The 24,118-nt window shown below is 39.2% G+C and overlaps 1 protein-coding gene across 1 annotated transcript in view; it reads left to right on the forward strand.

The window, feature by feature from the left end:
- The window catches only part of LOC122802868 (rhodopsin kinase GRK1-like), a 506,474-nt gene that overhangs the window by 178,695 nt on the left and 303,661 nt on the right, over positions 1-24,118 (forward strand). The window contains exon 3 of the mRNA XM_044072666.1: positions 9,924-10,081. Within this exon, the coding sequence (XP_043928601.1) occupies positions 9,924-10,081 (158 nt within the window). The remainder of the gene's footprint in view (positions 1-9,923; positions 10,082-24,118) is intronic.

A 24,118-nucleotide genomic window follows, 5' to 3' on the forward strand; every position in this document is an offset into this window, starting at 1 on the left:
TAACCTAACCCTAACCTGTAAATACTTGCATACCTTCCCATCATAATTTCTCTTACCTTTCCAGAAAATATTTAAACTTTCTCCATTCAAAGAAAAAAAACACACTCAACATTCTCGCAATTTTAAGATACTTACCTATTCAAACACAGATGAACAAAATGACATTTGACACATTGATGACACCCATGTAAGTATCTATCTACACATTTAAATAATAGCTCTAATGTATGTGTGTGTGTGTATATATATATATATATATATATATATATATATATATATATATATATATATATATATATATATATATATATATTTATATATATATATATATATATTATATATATGTACACATATATATTGCAATTTATGACATTAGCTAAATGTTTCAAATGTTTTGCAGAAATTATACAAGCTACTTACATATTTAAGTAAACCCAATGAAGGATGAAAACAGTTTAGCACAAAGTTGCAGTATGTGTTAAGGAAAGTCGTAGTAATCATCTCTCATTGGTCAATGTTGATCTGTTTTATTCTAAGCTGGAGATTTATAACAAGGTACAGAGTTGTGCAGGGCTCATGTGTAAACAAAGGCACATGCAAGAATCATGCACAATTTCTGAAATGGCTGCATATATACAGAAACCTACTGTTCCTACCTCAGTAGTACACATATGCAACAAGGGTTTAAATTCAAGACCTCACTCATATCTGCAAATCATGATGTGCAAAGATATGGAGTAGAAACCTCTCTAATATGGAGAGTTTAGATGAAAGCAACTAAAGGCTACCTACAATGAAAGATTACAAACAATCTACGTGAAAAGTGTAGCATGATAGCAACATCATCATCAAGGACATGTAAAACTGGCCAATAAAAGTGTACTGCATATACAAATAAAGCTCCAAGATAGCAGACCTATTTGCTCAATCACCCTGGACCCAGCTACAATATTATAATGTGAGAGGAATCTCACTAATGGTAATGTCTCCAAGAATAGATCCCCCATCATTTTTATATACACTAATGCAGAGTAGTTCACAAGTATGGTTGTGTACAAAAATATCTAAGGAAAGCAGTTATCTATGACTTTAGAACATTCCAGACCAGTGCATCTCATTCTGCTTGGTTCAGCACTACCTTTGTAATACCAATGTACCTCTTAAATGCCTTTATTTTACATACACAGACACTTCCTTTGTGCAGCAAGAGATAAGTGCCACCTACAGTCTGCGTATGGCATCTCTGGGAAGACCAGTAGTAGCCAGCGATGTACATGACAGGTGCCAGGCTGTCTGGGACAAACAGCATCATTCCTACAGACCACTAGACATGTTCTGCATTACTCTTGTAGATGCAGCCAGTGCAGCTGCTGCATTGGAATCCCTAATATTTCTATACCATCAGCTTACTTACTCTTGTATCCTACTTGCAGTCTTTGCAGTATTTTGCAGTGGTGGAGATTCCCTGGCATCTATTTCCGAATCTCCATTAAGAGATATGTCAGAGCAACTGACACACTGCTCCCAAACAAAATATAAACAAAAATTAAATTAAAGATGGGCTTAAGAAAAGTCCGTCTGACAACTGCAATATGCGAAGGTAATTCAAATGACCTCATAGGAAGTATAAATCTCCTGCATCATCCACATGTAACATTCTGTTCAGTGAAGAAGAAGATATCTAAAGTCTAAGACTGCAGTACTTCAGAGTATTCTAGTTATGGGGGATAGATCCCAGATTTAAGATTATAGTACCTCCTCAGAATATTCCTCTTATCGGATGATAGAACCTAGTTTTAAGGTTACAGTACCTCCTCAGAGTATTCCCCTTCTGGGGGAATAAATCCTAGGTTTAAGGTTACAGTTCCTCAGAGTATTCCTATTATGGTGGGATAGAGCCCAGGTTTAAGGTTTGAGCACCTCCTCAGACTCTTCCTTTTATATGTGGATAGGTCCTAGGTTTAAGGTTACAGTACCTCAGAGTATTCCTCTTATGGGGACATAGATCCTAGGTTTAAAGTTACAGTACCAGAGAGTATTCCTCTTATGGGGAAAAGATCCTAGGTTAAAGGATGCAGTACCTCCTCATAGTATTCCTCTTCTGGGGGAATAGATCCTTGGTTTAAGGTTACAGTACCTCAGAGTATTCCTGTTATGGTGGGATAGGTCCTAAGTTTAAGGTTACAGTACCTCCTCAGAATATTATATTATGAAGGATAGATCCTAGGTTTAAAGTTTGAGTACCTCCTCAGATTATTCCTTTTATATGGGGATAGACCCTAGGTCTAAGGTTGCAGGACATCTTCAGAGTATTGGTCTTATGGGAGTATAGTTCCTAGGTTTAAGGTTGGAGTACCTCCTCAGAGGTTTTCTCTTATGGGAACGATATATACTAGGTTTAAAGTTACAGTATAACAGAGTATTCCTTTTATCGGGGACAGATCCTAGGTTAAATGTTGCAGTACCTCCTCATAGTATTCCTCTTCTGGGAGAATAGATCCTAAGTTTAAGGTTACAGTACATCGGAGTATTTCTCTCATGGGGGGATAAATCCCAGGTTTAAGATTACAGTACCTCAGAGTATTCCTTTTATGGTGGCATAGATCCTAGGTTTAAAGTTAGATTACCTCCTCAGATTATTCCTTTTATATGAGGATAGACCCTAGGTCTAAGGTTACAGTACCTCCTCAGAGTATTACTCTTATTGGGGTAGTGAAGACAGGTGTAGGTATAGGTGAGACTTATACCTAGCAAGCAGGGCATCCCGGCACAAGAAAGGGACCCCCATTACTGCTCATGGGTCTAAAGGAACCCATGGTGGGTAGCACAGACTGCCACAACAGAATCTTTTAGTAGCAGGGGAAGCCACTAGTCCAGATACATGCCCAGGACCTAGGGTTAAATGTTTTGAATGCAACCAGTGGTGCCATGTGGCATACAGATGTCCATGGAGGCAAGGTGGGGAATAAAAGGTGAGAGAGCCAGTAAGTGTGGAAGACAAAATGCCAATAGTAGGTTGTCTTGAGACAAAAGGGGTAATGAACTATCATCCTGCAGATGTCCTGATAGGGAATGGTTTGGATGAGGCAGTACCATGTGCTTATGCAGTTACACACAGTCAGGCTAGGTGACAAGTATGTGGATCTAATAGCATGGGGGGACCCAGACATACTGCATACTTGCAGCCAGGACTAGTGGGGTGGTTACTTCAGGGAAGGAGCTACTCTGTAGCAGTGAGACTGAATGTGAGCCACAGCTGCTTGTGGGTACTGATGGTCCCTTGGACAGAGTGACTGCAAGGGCAGAGGTGAGTAGTAATACCCAGGCTTACAGTGAGGCACTACTGTCAGAGGATGCCAGACTTCCTGTGGAAGGTGAGCTGGGAAGGGTTACAAAGAGAGAGTTGAGACAGGCTCATCTCTCAGACGGTACATTACAAGGCCTGAGGCAGGTAGCTAGTGATGCACCTGATTCTCAAGGGAAGGGGGAATCTGTATACTGGGACAAAGGGTTACTGTATAGAGAGTGGACTCCTAAGGGAGGGCTATAAGGTGAAAAAGTACAGCAGTTGATAGCGCCTATAGCCTACTGTCTGCCACTTCTAGCCATAGCCCATGATATTCCCTTTGCAGGTCATATGAGCATAAAACATACAAAGAGACATATTATGCAGAACTTCTATTGGCGTGGAATTTCCAGAACTGTAACAGGGTACTGCAGGACCAGTGAGCAGTGCCAAAAGGTAGGCATTGCAGGAGACAAGGTGAGAGCTCCTTTAATGCCTTTACCTGTGATTGAGATGCCATTTCAAAGGGTAGCTATGGATATTGTGGGGCCTCTGTGTACCCCAAGTTCCACAGGGAAAGATTATATCCCAGTGGTAGTGGATTATGCTACATGATTCTCAGAGGCAGTGGCTCTGTCCTCCATTGAGGCAGAAAAGGTGGCAAATGCTTTGTTAGAGATTTTCAGCAGGGTAGGGTTCCTGAAAGAAATACTGACTGACAGAGGTGCCAATTTCATGTCAGACCTGCTGGCTTGTCTGTGGAAGTACTGTGGGGTGAAGCACATGAAGACCACCCTCTACAATCCCCAGACTAATGGTCTGGTTGAGAGATTAAACTCTACTATCAATTCTATGCTACATGCATTTGCAGTTTAAGAGGGAGTGGGACAAATTTTCACCCCATCTATTTGCTTACAGAAAGGTTCCCCAGGAATCCACAGGTTTTTCACCCTTTGAATTGCTGTATGGGCATAGGGTGAGGGGACCTCTAGATTTAATTTGTGATGAGTGGGAAGGTGAGTGTGAACCTCACAAGGAGTCTGTTGTGGCATATGTCCTAAACCTCAGGACAAGGCTCAGGGAACTCATGGGCTTGTCCCAGGAGAACTTGGCAGAAGCCCAACAACAGAAAAAGGTGTGGTATGACAGGAATGCTCGAGCTAGAGAGTATGCTTTGAGGCAGCAGGTAATGGTTCTCATTCCTGTCAGACACAACAAGCTGCAAGCAGCTTGGGAGGGACCCTACAAGGTGGTAAGAAAGGTAAATGATATTAACTACATGGCGGAATTGCTAGGCAGGAGCACAAATTGTACCATGTCAACATGATGAAACATTACCATGATAGCAAGGCCATTGTGCTGAGCATTTGCAGTGTATTGCAGGAGGAGTCTGAGGGAGATCTAGTGACTGATCTTCTCACTGAGGCTCGGACTGATACCTCAGTGGAAGGGGTAGCAATGTCCCAGCAGCTATCTCCTACCCAGGTTCAATAAATCTGAGCAGTGTTATGGGAGTTTGGGGGCATGTTCACTGGGAAACCAGGGTGCACCCACCTGGTGCAGCACCAGGTGGATACAGGACCCCAAAGGCCTATTAGGCATGCCCCTTATAGGGTGCCTGAGACAGTCAAACAGACTCTAAGGAAGGAGACACAGGAGATTTTGGAACTAGGGGTGATTCAAGAGTCTAACAGTTCCTGGATCTCCCCAGTGGTGTTGGTGCCAAAGAAGGATGGCAGCACCAGGTTCTGTGTGGACTACAGGAAATTAAATAGTCACACAGAGTGAGATGCTTACCATATGCCTAGGACAGATGAGGCCCTAGAGCAGCTGGGTGGGGCTAAGTATCTTACAACCACTGATCTTACCAAGGGTTACTGGCAGGTGCCCTTGACTCCCAGTGCTAAAGAGAAGTCAGCCTTTGTGACTCCTTTTGGCTTGTATGAGTTCACAAAGATGCCCTTTGGGATGTAAATGACCCAGCAACTTTCCAGAGGCTGGTAGATCATATCCTAGCAGAAGCCAGAGGGTTTCCCCTTACTTACCTAGATGATATTGCCATCTACAGCAATTCCTGGCAAGAGCACCTTCAACATGTCAGGGAAGTGCTGGGCAGACTACAGAGGGCAGGGTTGACCATTAAGCCCAGCAAATGCCAGGTGGGTATGGCAGAGGTCTCCTACCTGGGGCATAGAGTGGGGAGTGGTAAGATCAGGCCAGATCCTGCCATAGTGGAAGCCATTCAGGCATCGCCTGCACCTCTTACCAAAAATCAGGTGAGGGCATTCTTAGGGACAGCAGGGTACTACAGAAGGTTCATCCCCAGTTATAGTACCATAGCTGCTCCTCTCATAGACCTGACAAGGAAGAACAGGCTAGATAAGGTAGTGTGGACTCTAGCATGTGAGCAGGCATTCCAGGAGCTTAAAGAAGCTTTGGGAGGACCCCCTGTGTTAGCCAGTCCAGATTACAGCAAAGAATTTGTTGTGCATGTGGATGCTTCAAACCATGGGGTGAGGGCTGTACTTAGCCAGATTTTTTCAGAGGGAGAAGAGCACCCAGTGGTCTATTTCAGTCGTAGGTTCCAACCCAGGGAGCAATGCTATGCAGCTGTAGAAAAGGAATGTCTAGCCATAGTGTGGGCACTGCACAAACTTCAGCCTTATATGTATGGAAGAAAATTCACTGTAGTGACAGATCACAACCCCCTATCATGGTTACACAGAGACAGCCAGCAAAATGCCAAGTTGCTAAGATGGAGCCTAGGGTTGCAAGCATATGATATGTCAGTGCAGCACCACAGTGGGATTCGCAATGCCAATGGGATGGGCTCTCAAGACAGGGAATGTGGTAAGATATACTCAGATAGACCTAACCCTCTCAAGCAACATTTCTCAAGGGTTGCTTGAAAAACTAGCTTGAATTCCCTGGGGGAGGGGGAATGTGTGAAGATTGGTGAAGGCTGCCACCCTAGCCAGATAGAATTTTGTAGATAATTATGTCATTTGTAAATATTAATATAAGCCACAGGCTTGTTCTCTTAAATGGGAAAAAATGGTGTTAAATGCGGCACTGCAAAAATGTAACAACAGTGCACTCTGCTGTAACAAAGCTGACAAGTCAATTCTTTGATGTCAAAACTTGTATGTCTGGATAAAGGAATTCTGCCTATTGTTTTAAGGCCAGAGTTAATGGCTTGACTTTGCACGTATAATTTACTTTATTGCTCTGGTCGCTGACCAGCTGCAAGATCAAAGGGGCTATTAACCTCTGAGAGTCTGTTAGCCTGGGAACCAGAAAGAAATGAAGTAATTTGAAATGAATAAGTGGTACTGTGTTATCAATTTAAGGACAGAAAGAATGAGAACATTTAGCATTTGTCTTGAGAACATCCAACTCACCACCAGCTCTGCCTATGTCTGTGTGTAAGTAGGATCTTAGACTTTAGTGTTTCTCTTCGATATAGCTAGGAAATAGGAATATTAGTCAAAGTGTTTTTTTGTGTTGATGTCAGAACTATTCTGCTGTATTATTTTAAGCATTTTCCTGTGATCTCTGAACTCTTCACTAGCACTGTGTAGTAAGTAGTATTGTATTGTATTTTTATTATTTATTATTAAAAATTTTTAAACCTTTCAACTGTGGCTGTTTTGTGTAGAGATAATTTAAGCTCTAAAGTACATTGCATGTATATAGTGATACTGTACCAAGTCACACTCCAAATAAATCTTGACTTTTAGGTTGCACTTACCATTTGGATAATAATATTGCACAGTAATAATTGGACAACCTTTAATAAGGGCCTTTGATTAGCTGATAAATATTAGCTGGGTGATGGCAGTGATTTCTACAGTATAGTCTGGGTAAAAGAGGCACAGCTGGAAAACCTGTGCCAGTCTTCCCCAGGAGTGTCTGTGTGGTTGTATATAATTCATCTCAAAGTGTGTGTGTGTGTCAGCTACTTGGGCAGGGACACGAAGTACCGGTTGGACAAAGAGGGTGCTGGAGGTTTTAGCTTGCCCACTAGGCTGAGATCTGGACCTTATAGCTGAGCCAGTGAGGAGTCTTATTGGGGACCTGGAGAGAAAGGGAGAAACCAGCCCCAGGCTGACTGTGATCTCTGTGTGCTCTTAAGAGAAATTGTACTTTACTGTGTGTGTATTTATTATCCCTTCCTTATATGGACACCCCTCACTGGTGTTAGTGGTGAGTATTGAGGCTCCTTGATTGCTGGGTCAGTGCACGAGCATCACAAGGGTTTAGATCCTGGCTTTGAGGTTGTAGTACCTCCTCACAGTATTTCTCTTATGGGGGATAGATCTTAGGTTTAAAGTTACAGTACAACATAGTATTCTGCTTATGGGGGAATACATCCTATGTTAAAGGTTGCAGTACCTCCTCAGAGTATTCCTCTTATGGGGGTATAGATCCTAGGTTTAAGGTTGTAGAATCTCCTCAGAATATTCCTCTTATGGTGGCATCGATCCTAGGTTTAAGGTTACAATATCATGTAGTATTCCTGTTATGGGGGGATAGATTCTAGATTAAAGGTTGCAGTACCTCCTCATAGTATTCCTCTTCTGGGGGAATAGATCATTGGTTTAAGGTTACAATACCTCAAAGTATTCCTGTTATGATGGGATGGATCCTAGGTTTAAGGTTTGAGTACCTCCTCAGATTACTCCATTTATTTGGGGATAGTTCCTAGGTTTAAGGTTATAGTACCTTCTCAGAGTATTCTTCTTATTTGGTGATAGATACTAGGTTTAAATTACAGTAACGCCTCAGAGTTGTGAGGTGATAGATCCTAGGTTAATGGTTGCAGTACCTCCTTACAGTGTTCCTCTTCTGCAGGAATAGATCCTAGGTTTAAGGTTACAGTACCTCAGAGTATTCCTGTTATGGTGGGATAGATCCTAGGTTTAAGGTCAGAGTACCGCCTCAGATTATTCCTTTTATACGAGGAATGATCCTAGGATTAAGTTTACAGTACCTTCTCAGAGTATTCCTCTTATGGGGGGTGGGGTAGATTCTTAGTTTAAGGTTGGAGTACCTTCTTAGAGTATTTCTGATATGGGGACCCTAGGTTAAAGGTTACTGTGCTTCAGAGTATTCCTGTTATAAGGGGATTGATCTTAGCTTTAAGGTTGCAATACCTCCTCAGAGAATTCCTTATATGTGGGAATGGATCCTAGGTTTAAAGTTACAGTACTTCAGAATATTCCTTTTATGGTGACATAGATCCTAGGTTTAAAGTCTGAGTACCTCCTCAGATTATTCCTTTTATGGGGGGAATAGAGCCTTGATTTAAGGTTACAGTACCTCCTAAGAATATTCCACTTTTGGAGGATAGATCCTAGATTTAAGGTTGCAGTACATCCTCAAAGTAATCTTCTAATGGGGGGCTAGATCCGTGGTTTAAATTTGCAGTGCCTATTCATTGTATTCCTCTTATGAGTAGATAGATCCTAGGTTTAAGGTCACAGTACCTTAGAGTAGTCCTCTTAAGTGGGGATAAATCCTAGGTTTAAGGTTGCAGTACCTTCTCGGTGTATTCCTGTTATGGGGATAGATTCTAGGTTTAAAGTTACAGCACATCCTCAGAGTATTCCACTTTATTCTGAGATACTGTGATCTCAGAGTTATTACATATAAGGGAAATGGGGTGAGGACACAACTCTCTGTATCAGTGATGCAGAGGTGAAGTACTCATTGCAAAAATGCTTTAAATGTGTTATAGCCTGTTGCAGCATTCATTTAATTTCATTGAATTGCAATTTATTTTTCAGAGTTGCAGATCTCACAACATGGGGATAGGGAGCAAGTAAAAATTATCTAGCAGAATTGCAGTTGACAAAAAATGCATTTTTGTAAATTTCAGCATTAGAATGTAAAGGAGAAAGAGTGTAAGTGTTTAAAAATGTTCCGTCTTAAGCTTATATAACCAGAGATACCATGAGTTCACAATATTTTAAATTAAAAAGGAGAAGGGTTGACAGAGCCCCATGGGGGGAATGGGGCATGATCTCTGCCTGTTTTGGTTATTTTCAGTTTTCTGGGTTTTATGATAACAGTTACAGCCAAATTTCATTCATATTTTTAGTCTTTGGTGGCTGAATCCCTCTTATGACTGGTGCAGTATTTACAGCTAATATACATAATGTGCAGATTTTTAGTTTGTGAAAGAATAACAGGATGGTTTTATTAATGTTGTATTTATTTACAATATTGTTACTGATTTACTTTTTAATGATTTGAATGTTTTTCATTGTGCGAAATACAAAATGAATGTCACAGGTACCAATCAATTACAACCAAAAGAGTAATAAGTAAATGTGTCCCTGTTCCTTTTTTTTGTCTTTCACTCTGACAGATAGATATAGATAGATAGATAGATAGATAGATAGATAGATAGATAGATAGATAGATAGATAAAATGATAGATAGATAGATAGATAGATAGATAGATAGATAGATAGATAGATAGATAGATAGATAGATAAATAGACAGATACTTTTATGAACAAACATAATTCTGAAAAAAAATATGTTCCAAGACTGGTAGATCCAAGATGTATTTTTACAGTGTCCTTTTCATCCTCTTGTAATATAATATTATATTCCATCTTTTCTACAGGTATCATATCTATAATGTGGATGAAAATAATACAGGTCTGGATGAACCAAGGGCTTGTTTCTACACAGCACAGATAATCTGTGGATTAGAACACCTTCATCAAAACAATATAATTTATAGGGATCTCAAACCTGAGAATGTTTTGTTGGACAATGATGGTAAGAAAATCTAAACTATTGTTCATGTATACTGCTAAAAGGACCATCTTGGTTTTCCTCCTTGTTACACTACATTTTATATAAAGAATATATGCTGGATGGCTGTATTATTTTATTTATAACATAACTGCCAAATGTGAAAGGTAGCAATACAAGCAAACCAAACACAATGACACAGCCAGAGACCACCAACCACAGGCAAAAGCTGCAAATATGGCCAAAACTGTCCAAAAACTCTCCTTTATTAAATGTGAAGAGCTTTTCGTCTCACTATTAGCGAGACTACTTCAGACTACAAACAACTACACATCGTCACCATTTAAATAAATTAACATAAATTGATAATTAACAAATTATCCCCAACCACCAACCAGGACTACTTAAAAAACTTAAAATAATTTCCTTAATTATTTCCGCACTCAAATCACCCATCATATAAACAATGTATGAAACATGTATAACGATATGTATATATATATATATATATATATATATATATATATATATATATATTTAAAAATATTTATATATGTATATATAAAATTGATAAATACTTATGTTGAATTAAATGAAATAAAATGAAATGAATAACATATATACAATCACTATCCATTAACTAAGTTACTATATACTCTATGTTCATTCAAGCATTAATCCAACACCATATAAATATATCCCTATATGAGTTCTTACTTGAATAGTATATAATAATAATTAATAAATAATTAATAAATAATTTCAAAATAGCAGTCACTAAAACACCCCCCCCCACACACACACACACATACACACACACACACACACACACACACACACACACACACACACACACACACACACACACACACATTTTTAAATTAATTCATTATTATTTTTATCACTTGAACTCATGTGATATTACCTTAAAAGACTCTTTAATTTTAAAATACACATAACTGAATACATTTCATTCAAGCCTGAATGTTGGCAGGCCCTGGATCTCAATTGCCATTTTAATTCTAGTCTTTCCAGAAGTAATGTTGCAGGACCTCTCCTCATGTCCAATGAAACACAAACAATAGCTCTAAACCTAAAGCAATGAGTAGGGAATTATATAACATGTCTAGCTAATGCCCTAGCCTGTTTAGTAGTTCGAATACTGTAAAGGTGCTCATATATTCTTTTCTTCAGCTTCCTATCATTTTTTACGATATAGAAAGCAGGGCATTTCAGACATGAAGCCAAATAAACTACTCCCTTAGCATTACAATCAAATTTTTGAGTGGTTCTGTAACTTGTCTTCCTAATAGTGAACTTTTCGCCTATATCCATATATGAACAATAAGTACACCTATTACATTTATGCATCCCTGTTCTATAAGATCCTTCTATAGTTTTCTTATTCATCCCTAATAAGGCTTTAAAATTGTTTCCCCGTTTGAATACTACTTTAGGCGGATCTTTAAGTTTTGAAACCAGGGCAAAATCTGACCTAATAATGTCCCAATTTTTATTTATAATCTCCTTGATGCCATATCCATCTAAACTGAACATAATAATGAAAGTCACCCCTCCCATAGGTTCTCTTGGATCTTCAAAATGTTCTGGGATAGCATCTGGAATACTTACCCCTGGTTCCTCATCTAAAATAGGCCTATAAAAACCTTTGAATCTCTTCTCTTTAACTTCAAGACTCAATTCTCTTACAAATGGGATCGGATACCCCCTTTTGAGGAAAATCTCTTCAAGTTTGTCACATTCTAATAAAAATTCATTATCCCTAGATACCATTTGAGCTGCCCTAACTAGCTGCCCCTTCACCACAGAACGTTTCTGGAACAAAGGATGACAGCTACTAAAATGAAGAAAGGCATTTGAATAGGTCTCTTTTCTGAAGATCTGAGCAGAATAAGAATTATTTGGTACATCCTTTCTTAAGTCTACATCCAAGTAGGCGATTTTTTCTGTATCAAATGTAGATGTAAATTTCAAAAACGTTGTAGTATTATTAAAATATGTTACCAAGTCGGCTGCATCACTCGCATCACCATCTATCAACATAAAAATGTCATCCAGGAAACATGTATAAAAATGTATTCTCCCATTTATGTGTGGTACTTTCCATATATATTAACTTTCCCAGTACGCCATCACCAAATTGGCGAAGCTGGCCCCACATGGCGATCCAATTGCTACGCCTATTTTTTGAACAAAAATTTTACCATTAAAAGTGATGTAATTATTAGACAAAACCATGTCCAATAATTCAGACAACAAGGTCATCTCTTCATTAGGGGCTCCTAACTCATATAACAGTAAGCTGAGCCACTCAATACCTTCCATATGTGGAATCGACGTATGTAAATCTTTAACGTCTATCGTTAAAAAATTCAGTTTACTAATACCCTTTAACTTCTGGAGACTCGCTAAAAATGACCACAAATCTTTACAGATCTGAGACTGTTGTTGTACATACTTCTTCAAACCATGGTTTATATATTTTGCACATGCATAAGTGATGCTATCCCTTGCGTCCACTAACGGTCTCAATGGTGGATCAATAATACATTTGTGTATTTTTGGGATACCAAACAAAATCGGTATTTTGTAGGCTGGCATACATAAATAATTATACACATTCACATCTATTCTAGCTTCAATAAACTATTCCTCCAAGAGTGAACGTATTCTCCCATACGCTACATTCAACTCATTCCTTGACACCTCCAAATAGGTGTCTATTGCAATAATCGTTTCCATTTTTAACTGATAATTCATTTTATTCATTATAACCAGTCCCCCCACCTTTGTCTGGTTGCATCACTCTAATCTTAGCTTGCTGCAATAATGCCAGGGCCTGCCTTTCATCTCTTGTAACATTACTGAGCTTGCTGATACCTTTTTTCTGTACCTCTATAAAATTATAAAAATCCAATTCACAAATTTGTTCAAATAATAACAATTTTGGATGAAGAGGTGGACAAACTGCACTAGATATATAAAAAGGATTATTAGGCTCCCTATCTTGTCCAAACATGTACTTAAAATTCAATTTCCTAATAAACAGTTTCAAATCAACAATTGAATCAGCAAAACAAGATTTCTTTGCTGGAATAAATTTCTGACCCTTAGAAAGTAGGTCAGCTAGCATCGTACCCACAGTCAAACATGAAAAATTAAAAATGTTAAAGTCACCTTGGGAATTGGATATAATACTACATCCTTGGACTGGTTCCTCTACTGCTTCCCCCATTGCTGTTGCTTCTATGATGTGTTGTAAGTTACCTGAGGAAGACCCTGCCTCAGGTTGTAGCCCGAGGCTTGTTTCCGAAAATTTGGGGCGTTATTTCCATTCACCAAATTGTTTGATACTTGCAAGCCCTTCATATTGTTCCCAGGAGGCCTATACCTCCCTTCAGTGTTTCCATTTAGTTGTTTGTGGGACTCCTGTTGCCCTCCATGACTAATGTTCCTTGTAGAAGGCTCATTCTGCTTCATACACACTTGGGTACTGCCAACAATCAGGCTTGAATGAAATGTATTCAATTATGTCTGTTTTAAAATTAAAGAGTCTTTTAAGGCAATATCACATGAATTCAAGTGATACAAATAATAATGAATTAATTTAAAAACGTGTGTGTGTGTGTGTGGGGGGGGTGATTTAGTGACTGCTATTTTGAAATTATTTATTAATTATTTATTAATTATTATTATATACTATTCAAGTAAGAACTCATATAGGGATATATTTATATGGTGTTGGATTAATGTTTGAATGAACATAGAGTATATAGTAACTTAGTTAATGAATAGTGATTGTATATATGTTATTCATTTCATTCTATTTCATTTAATTCGACATAAGTATTTATCAATTTTATATATACATATATAAATATTTTTAAATATCTTTAAATACATATACATATTGTTATACATGTTTCATACATTGTTTATATGATGTTGGGTGATTTGAGTGTGGAAATAAGTAAGGAAATTATTTTAAGTTTTTTATGTAGTCCTGATTGGTGGTTGGGGATTATTTGTTAATTATCAATTTATGTTAATTTATTTAAATAGTGACGATGTGTAGTTGTTTGTAGTCTGAAGAAGTCTCACTAATAGCGAGACGAAAAGCACTTCACATTTAATAAAGGAGAGTTTTTGGACAATTTTGGCCATATTTGCAGCTTTTGCCTGTGGTTGGTGCTCTCTGGCTGTGTTTGGTTAAATGTGAATGATATCCAGTCACTCCCAACTATACATTAGAATAGTATAACAAATACCAAAGAAAGTGTTTCAGCCCTGTTAAAGACCTCTTGTTCTAAACTAACAGAAATAGTTTGTCTTTGGCCTAAAGCCTCTGTTGTTGTCTGATTCATAGGTTCATAGGTTCATAGGTAGGTACTAGGCTATTGGCCCTAGGGCATAATTAAACCTAGCCAAAAATGTTGTGCTATCGCCTCCCTCCCAAGTGGTTTAGTTACCCGCATCTCTGTCAAACAGGGCCACAGAAGTGATTCCCGAGGTGAATTTCCTATTTCCCATCCACTCATCAAGATTTCTCTTGAAGAGTGCCAATGAGGAGCCCTGCGTCACATATATTGGGACCTTATTCCAGAGCAAGGGGAGTCTCTGGGATACGAATCTGTCCCTCCAACATGTCCTGTTTATTGATGATGTCAGGTTTATGTCCCTTGAGCGTGTAGCTCTGGTGGATTGGGTTTTCCTTAGATGGAGCATTTCTAGCAATTTGGGGTTTGACATAGTCTTGTATGTCAGGCAGAGATCACCTCTGAGTAGCCGGTATGCGACTGAGTACAGTCTGAGTTTTTTTAGCCTCATGGCATAGGGCATCTGTTTAAGGCCTGTCATCCTCTTTGTGAGGTACTTTTGTGGCCTCTCCAGTTGTTGCATGTGTCTTGTTAGGTACATCTCGAATGGGGCATTATATTCAATAATGGGTCTAATGAGTGATGAGTAAAGGGGGACAATAATTTCCTTATTACTAGATGCAAACCCTTTTGTGATAAGGTGGGCCATGTAGAAGGATTTTCTAACCACTTTGGCAATGTGGTTGTCGAAGGAGAGGTTACTATCTACCTGAGTCCCTAGGTCTCTTATCACACTCTCTGTGATAAGTGGGCTGCCACCTATGTTGTAGTTCATAGGTACTTGATTTTTCCCAAAGGGGATAACAATGCACTTTTTGGCATTTAGCTTGAGGCCATGGTTTTGGCACCACATATCTGTATCCGTAAGACCCTTTTGAAGGATGTCTACATCAGTTGGAGTCTTGATTATGGCACCCAGTTTGCTGTCATCTGTGAACTTTGTGAGCCATAGTTCCTCTGTGTTTGCTTGTACCTCAGAGAAATAGATACCGAACAGGAGGGTTCCCAGTACTGAGCCCTGTGGTACACCACTAGTCAAGGTTTGGAGTCTGATCTAGCGTTTCCTATTCTGAATGAATGGGTTCTATCCGTGAGCCAGTTAGTGACCCATCTTGTAACATAGGGGTTTATATTTATATTTATATTCAGATGATGTTGCCCATATTTCTGAATTATTTGTTACCTCCTTTGATCATGCACCATGCGTCCAGCCCTGTGTGGGGAACTACAAGCCAATACCAAAGGGCTCAGTCTGACTAAGTTTTATGATGACTGCAAGCATTATTAAATCCCCAAATTACTTAGCCATCCCACAGGAAGGTTTGTCCTAAGTTAATAACTGGTGCTAAAATCATATGCGAAACTAAATGCAAAAAACTGCATTATTGTATCCTTTGAGAAGTCATCTACTGCAGCCGGGAACTACCCCTTTAGCATTACTCCCCTAAGATATGACCCAGTTGTTTGGGATTTGGGAACATATGTGGACAGTGACCTAACTTCTGAACAACACATGTCTATTGTTGTAAGAAAGTCCTTCTATATTAAACAGCTTATTAACAAAGGGATTGTGTCTAGATCTAGGAATTTCATTGTCTTCCTTTACTCGGCCTTCATTAGGCCAGTCATTGAATATAGTTTGCCCTTTGGCATGTATTTGTCCAGACACATGCAACAACTGGAATGCCTGCACAGAGAGCTTAATGAAAGGATACAAGGTATAAACATGTCCTACATGGACTGACTCAAAGCCCTGTCACAATACCTGGTATCCTACAGACTACTTAGACGTAATCTGTGTATGGCACACAAGGCATCCTGCGACCCATTACTGATGAATTTACTGCACATCAGCAAGTCAAAAGGCATGAGGGATCTAAACCTGTTCTGCAACATCACCAGAATTGTTTGGAGGGACAGGTATATCTCACAGAGGATACAGCTGCTCTGGAACAGACTTCCCGTCCACATATTTTATCCCTGTCCATATTCAAGTGCAGCTTAGATCTGTGGATGGGAAACAGAAAATGTATCCCTGGACTGCCCCCTACAACTAATGGATAGAGGCAACTCCTAAATACTTTAACCCTTGCATGAGCCCTCTCAAATTATCTATAGTTTGATCCTAGTTATTTTCATTGAGTAATATATATCTACTTATCTACCATGGAATGGGTAAGGCTAGTCTATAACCATATGGAAGAGGTTATTTTGAGCACAAAAATAAAAACTAGTTAGACTTAAAATGGCCCTCAAGCGTAGGCTGCATAGTACTTACCTATGAACTTATGAACCTGTCACCTGTAGTCAGTGGACATCAGCCATGCACTATTTTATTGACTGGGAGATAGTAAGGAAAATCAAAAAGGAGGCTTCCAGGCCAGACTTCTGCAGGAAGCCTGGCTCTGTCTAGATAGACAGATTTATTTTTATTTATTTATTTATTTTACATTTGTTTGCCAGGAAGGTCCGACTGGACCAATGTACCATTTTCAGCTGAGGTTTGATAGAAAAGCTCCATAAACATAAGTAATTTAACAAAATATAAGATTTTTTTTAAAAAAAGACAAAATACATTGAATATTTTTTTAGATAACATGCCTGAGGAGTATATATACAATCCATGATAGTTCAATAGTATACATAATAGTATACATAAAGTACTTGAATGAGTATGTTTGCATTTCAGGATTATTCAGCTATAACAATAGCTGGGTGATAAAACAATATATTGACATAGAGGCTGATAACATGAATAACAGACATCAAGTAACAGACATAGGGTTGATAGCATGAATAACATATAACAAGTAACGGAGGAAGCTACAGAGGAGAGAAAAAAAGATGTAAGGGGTGGGGTAAATTGGAAACAAATGAGATTATGACTGTTTATTGCTAGTAAGAATGAAAGATATAAGTGGTGGAAGATACATAGCCAGGTATTGTAGAAGGGTAAGAGGTAAGGAGTAAGGTTTCAGCCAGGTTTAGTACATGTGCTGAGCCCGTTGCTGGTAAGGTGTTCCTTCAGTAGTTGTTTAAATTTGGAAGTGTTGGCATTACTGAGTATCATTTGAGGTGGGGCATTCCAGGTTTTGAATATTTGGTTAGAGAATAAGGAGCTGTTGTAGCTGTTATTTAGTATGGTAACTTTTAGTAATGGTTTGTTGGTAGATCTTAGGTATCTACTACTAGAGTGGAGTTGGACGAGGTGTTTGAGATCAGGACAGTTATTTGGGTTATGGAAGATTGTATGAGTGAAGCATAGTTGGTTATAGGTAAGACGATTTGGAAGTTCTAGCAATTTTAGTTGGTGTAATGCTGTGCAATGATGGGCTCTATAAGGGAGATTAGAGGCAAATCTAGCTATTTTGTTATAAGATGATTCTAGTTTAGTTAAATCTGCTTTTCTAAGGTTTGTAAATATTGGTGAGGCATACAGTAGGGTGGATAAGTGAGTTCTAGCTATGGAATGTCTGGTGAAGTTAGTAAGATATGGTTTGATCCTGTAGAGTGCTCCAAGTTTAATGTGTATTTTTTGATAGTGGTTGCTATGTGTTTAGCAAACCCAAGACTGCTAACACAAAACACTAACTTGTTGCCTCGGTCAAAATGTAATCAAATGATAACCAATAAAAAACACTGTGGAACTAAGAAAAAAGTGATTTAATGTGAATTAAGCACCTTTGACCTTTGAATGGTCTTCTTTATAATAAAATCAAATACATAAAAAACATTTTTCTATCATTCATATATATTTGAAGCACCCCTTTGTAATTTGCATTACTGTTTAAACCTGGTTGATGGTAGGCGTATAATTCAACTTGCCACTTCAGCTCTCTAAAGTCTAATTTTTCCCTCTTAGTCTCCATTAAAGTAATTATTGGCATGATCAATGACACAAAAATAAAATTTCTTGAAAGCCTTGCATATAGCTGCATATTTAGCTAATGGAGGCGGGAGGGGGTCTTTTATTACAGACTCTTTTGACTTCCTCGAAAGGATAAAGGAAAAAGGTTGACAAGAAAGATCTTTTGTTGATGGTTGACATTAAGTCATTGTACACCTCTATTCATAGGTTCATAGGTTCATAGGTTCATACTAGGCTATCTGCCCTAGGGCATTTATAAGCCTAGCCAGAATGTGTTTGGCTTTCGCCACCCATTTTAAATTTATTTTGCTATGCCCTTTTTTGAGGTTAGTATACTGTGCCTCTGTCTAACAGTGACACAGAAGTGATACCCGGGGTAAACCTATGATCTCCCATCCACTCATCAAGATTCCTCTTGAATAGAGTCAATGAGGGACTCTGCCTAACCTGGACTGGGATTTTATTCCAGAGTGAAGGGAGCCTCTGGGTTATGAATCTGTCCCTCCAGCATGTCCTATTTATTTCAGTGCTGAGGTTCAAGGGGATTTGGATTTTCTGAGGTGCAGCATGTCCATTAATTCTGGGTTGGACATGGCTTTATACGCCAGGCACAGATCACCTCTGAAAACAGGCGTGCCACTGAGTAGAGCTGGAGTTTCTTTAACCGGCAGCATATGGCATCTGTTTGAGCCCTTTGATCCTCTTGGTGAGGTACTTTTGGGGTCTTTCCAGTTGCTGCTGGTGTCTGGTAAGGTACATCCCAAAAGGCATTGTACTCAATTATGGGCCTGATGAGGGATGAGTAAAGAGGCACGCATGACCTCCTGATCTAGATGTGAATCCCTTCATGATTAGGTAGGATATATAAAATGTTTTTCTAACCACTTTGGCCAGGTGGTTGTCAAATGAGAGATTGCTATCAACTTGGGTCCCCAGGTCCCTAATTACTTCTTTAATGGATTACCACCTATGTGGTAATTTGTGGGCACTTTGTTTTTGCCAAGGGGATGACTATACACTTTTGTCATTTAACTTGAGGCCATGGCTCTGGCACCAGTTGTCTGTTTCTATGAGGCCCTTTTGGAGGATGCTTGTGTTGGCTGAGAGTCGATTATGGCACCCAGTTTGCAGTCATTCTCACTTGGTCAGCCACAGTCAGTCCCCCGTGTGTTGGCCTGCTGAGAAATATAATATATATATAAGAGAAGAGAGGTCCCAGGACTGAGGAGTCTGGGACACCACTTGTAACTGGTTTGGAGTCTGACATGGCTCCAGCAATTCTAACCATGTGGGTTCTGTCCTTGAGTCAGTTTGCAATCCATCTAGTGACATAGGGTTTATATTTAAGCTGGTGAGCTTATCTATAATGCCCGAGTGGGATATTGTATCAGGTCCAGGTAGGCTGTGTGGACCACCTTATGGCCTTGGTGACTGTTTCAAAGAAATCAACCAGGTTTAAGAGGCAGGATCTGCCCTTAACAAAGCCGAATTGGGTAGGATCCAGTGTTTGTAGGTCCCCAATATCTTTATTTATGAGGTCCATGATGATTCTTTCCATAGCTTTGCAGACCAAGCTAGTCAGGCTTATAGTTTCCAGGATCCGTTGAGGCACCACCTTTATGGAGAGGACCACACTGCTGTACGCCACCACTTTGGGCACATATCCTGTAGTAAGGCTGAGATTGAACAGTAGTTTTATGTTTGGGTTTAGCTCTTCTTGGAGTTCATGTATGATGCTGTGTTTTTGCTTTCCTGAGCATCTGAGATGTCAGGGGCAGCCTCTGCTGATAGATATTTGCCCTTTGGTGGGAGGGGGTCTGCGCTGAACCTGTCAGCTAGGATGTTGGCAATGTCTGTGGGTTTTTTGTCATTTTGGACTAATTCTGAGCATATCTGGGAATTACCACCCAGGTTCCTAACATAACTAAAGAAAAGTGTGAGATTATCCTTAGTGTCCTGTGCATTTTTTCTCTCGGTTGGCCTTAGACAATTTTATGTGTGTTTTTGCTAATACTGATCAGTGATGCCTTTCCTTTTGGGATTTTTCTCTATCATTTAGTAGCTTCCTCCTTCTATTGTACAGTTTGTTTATGGCTGGGGTCCACCAGACAGGACGCCTGCCTTTGGAGGATTGGGTCTTGGTTTTATTTGGGATCGATGATCCATGCATTCCTGAAGGTGTTCATAGAATGCGCTTATAAAGGATCCTGCGGGTCTGGGCCTATTTTCCACAGGCCGGCTTTGAAGGATTCCACCTCAGTTTTGAGGAGTGTGAAATTTGCTTTAGAGAAGTTTTACACTGTGGTTTCTGGCAGGTGGGGTCGGGATGTGAATATCCAGTGAGATTAGTTTATGGTCTGATCTTACCAGTGAGGGATACACTTCTGGTCTGGGTATAGAGTCCCCATGTTGGTGATGATCAGGTCCAGTATGTTTTCCCTCTTGTGGGAGTGGTAACAAGTTGTTCCATAGTATTTGAGTTTATAAATTCTAGGAACCTTTGGGCTAGGGTGTTGGAGCTAGAGTAATGCTCCCAGTCTATGTTTGGGTAGTTGAAGTCGCCCAATATAATGGTGTTTGGAGAGACCTTCATATTTTCCAGTGTTCTCAGGAAGGCGGGTTCCTGGGTTTGGGAGGGTGGTCTGTAGCAGGCTATAAACTGGAAGGCAGTTTTACCCACTGTTAGTTGCACATGGATAGTCTCTGATGTTGCCACCAACCTGGAGGTGTGGGTATCTTTGATGAATATCGATACTCCTCCTTTTGTGGGTTCGGTCCAAGTTTTGGGGCGAAAGCATGGTATGAGGTATAACCTGGTAGTGCTGGGGTGCTCTCGAGCCCTGAAGCAGGTTTCTGTTACTGCACAGATATCGATGTTCTCCATGCTAAGGAGAGTTTCGAGTGCATGCATCTTGAGGTTTAGACTTCTGGCATTGAGTAGCATTACTCTTAGTTTCTTATCCCTTGTGATACCTATGGAGGTGGGTTTGTCTTTTGAGCCTTGCCTAAAAAAGGCACTATGGGGGTAGCAAGAGCCTTTGCCAATATCCACATGATATTGGCTTAGAGTGGGTAGGATTTATGTTAAGCAAATGTAAGGAGTACAAGTGCCTCAAAGATGAAGATATTATGACAAATGTAAATGAATGCAAATGATTGTTGAATATTACAGCTGTATTGTTTTGCAGTGGCCAAAGTTTGTTAAGTCTTTTTTAGAAACTGCTTTTTTATAATATTATATTTTGTAACAGTTTGTTGGCATGTTGTTTTAAGAATTTAATAGATCAATTGGATACGTGTTTATATTGTTAGGCAATTTGATTGAATGATATAAAATGTTTTTATGTATTAATTCACATTAAATCACTTCTTTCTTAGTTCCACAAACCTAAGATTGATGTCAATGGTAACACCAAGGAGTTTAGTGTGTCTACTGGTTTAATTATAGATTTGTTAGAGGAGTAGATGGTGAAATGGGTGAGGGGATCTTGTCTTTTGTTGCTGGTGAAGAGCATTACCTTTGTTTTGTTAGGATTAAGAATGAGTTGTGAGTCAGAGAGGTAACTTTTGTATCAGTGAAGACTTTTTGAGTTGCTTGTAGAAGTACTGGAATGGATGGGGCTGAGCATATGAGGGAAGAGTCATGCACATATTGCATGATGTTAGCATGTTTGGTGGCTCATATGTTTGTTGGTGAAAATAGTGAAACGTAGTGGGTCGAATAGATCCTTGAGGGACCCCGACTTACTGTTATGAGGGTAGAGGGTTCATTACGCCATTTGACTGAGTGTTGGCAGTCGGATAGGTAACTTAGGAACCAGGATATGGTGCTTTGATAGAGGTTTAATCTGGCTAATTTGTTGAGTAGTTTCTGACATGAAACTGTGTCAAAAGCTTTTGACATGTCAAGAAATATGAAAGAGACATGGAGACCAGAATTTCTAAAGTGGTTGATTGCATTAGAAAGGCTAACAAGAACAATAATGGTACTATGCTTTGATCTAAAGCTATGTTAGGATTCAGACAAGAGGTTGTTCTTTAGCAGATAGTCCATTAGTTGTGTATGGATAAAAATTTCAAGAATTTTAGCAATGGGAGGGAGGGAATGGCTATTGGACAGTAATTAGTGAGTTCAGTAGAAGTGCCACCTTTGTGCAGAGGGTTGATGTGAGAGCGCTTCCAAAGTTTGTGTCTGCTGCAAGTGTTAAGGGCTTTATTTTTCTAAGCAGTTTCTTTATGCTGTTTGGACAGGTTTTAAAGAGAAGGAATGGGGGGTTTCTGTTGTTTATGCAGGTATGTATGAGAAGGCAGCAGTGTTATTTTTTGAGAGGGATAGGATGGAATTGACAAAGTAAGTATTGAATTGAGAGGCTATACTTTCGGTGGGGTTGGTTGAGGTTGTGTCTGGGGTTGAGGCCTGGTCTGGTTGCAACAGTGAACTTGATGGCTTGCCAGGATTTCTGTTCTTTTTTTTTTTGTAGATTAGTGTAGTAGATTTTTTGTCATGTTTAATTTTTTTTTTTTGTTAGATTGCATAATTTGCAATAGTTAAGGAGTGCTGTTTTATTATTATTAGTACAACAGTGGTATCAAGCTTTATCTCTTAATTTGAAGAGATTTTAGGTGCCCTTAGTGAGCCAGGGTATATATTTAAATTTAGCACAGATTCTTCTTTGGGGGGCAAGATTATTTAGGATAATGATGAATTTATCATAAATTGAGGTGGAGATGTTTTAGAGGGAATCAGTCACATTTTTGCAGTATGGTTTTGAAAATTTCTGGTGAAAATTTTTTATTGTAGAGTATGTATTCATAAACACAATTTTTGGGGGTGCAGATGCATTACCTAATTAGGTAGGTGGATAGGTGATTGTTTAGGTTGTCAGGTAGACAGCAAGAGAGATATCAGGTTGAAGATTTATTTGTGAGAGTCCAATCTAGTATTGATTGCTTTTTGCTATGCTAGTCAACACTGGTTGGGGCTTGTATTATTTGAAAGAAACCATGGAGGCTAATAAAGTTGGTTGGATTTTCAGAGGTACAGGATAACCTGTCTAAATTGAAGTCCCCCAGAATAATGGTTTCCTGGCTGTAAGTTGAAGAATACCAGCAGAGGAGGTCTTCAATGCAAATTGCCAGGTGGAATATAAATGGCTATAATGTTATTGTATTTGTAAGAGTTTGGAGGGGGAGATGAAAATTTCAGAGTTGGTGGTGTCTAGTTGGTTAGATTCTAATCATTCTAATTTGAGGTTGCCTTTGTAGATTATGGCTATGCCCCCCTCCTGTTTATGAGTGCTGTCAAGCTGATAGATATTATACCCTTGGGATAGAATTTCTGAGTCGTGTATGTATTGTTTTAGCCAGGTTTCTGTTAAAATGGCTATATCTGGTGCATATTGGGTTATGGTTGCATGAAATTCAGGAATTTTGTTAAGCATGCTTCCTAGGTTCATGTTTAAGATAAGGAGATCTGTGTTGCTGTGAGAGAGATGTGTGGTGTTTGATGTAGATGGGTTGTTACTAGAGTGGGGATTTTGTTGTAAGGTTGTATAATGCTCTTTTGATGTCTTGAAGATCTGAAGACAATGGGTTGGATTAATTTTTAAACTGCTAACATTTCACTATAGCCTTAGAAGAATGCTACCTGTTTGGTGACCAGGTCGGTGGTCTGGCATATTGATCCTTTGCAGCCATGACTCAGGCTCACAAGGAGCATACAAAGACATATATTAAGTTGTTTTAAAATTCTAAGAATAATACAATAGGAAGAGTAGTACAAAAAGAAAGCAATGC

The sequence above is a fragment of the Protopterus annectens genome, chromosome 5.part0, assembly GCF_019279795.1.
Source record: "Protopterus annectens isolate FY-2018-M chromosome 5.part0, PAN1.0, whole genome shotgun sequence".
NCBI classification, from domain to species: Eukaryota; Metazoa; Chordata; order Ceratodontiformes; family Protopteridae; genus Protopterus; species Protopterus annectens.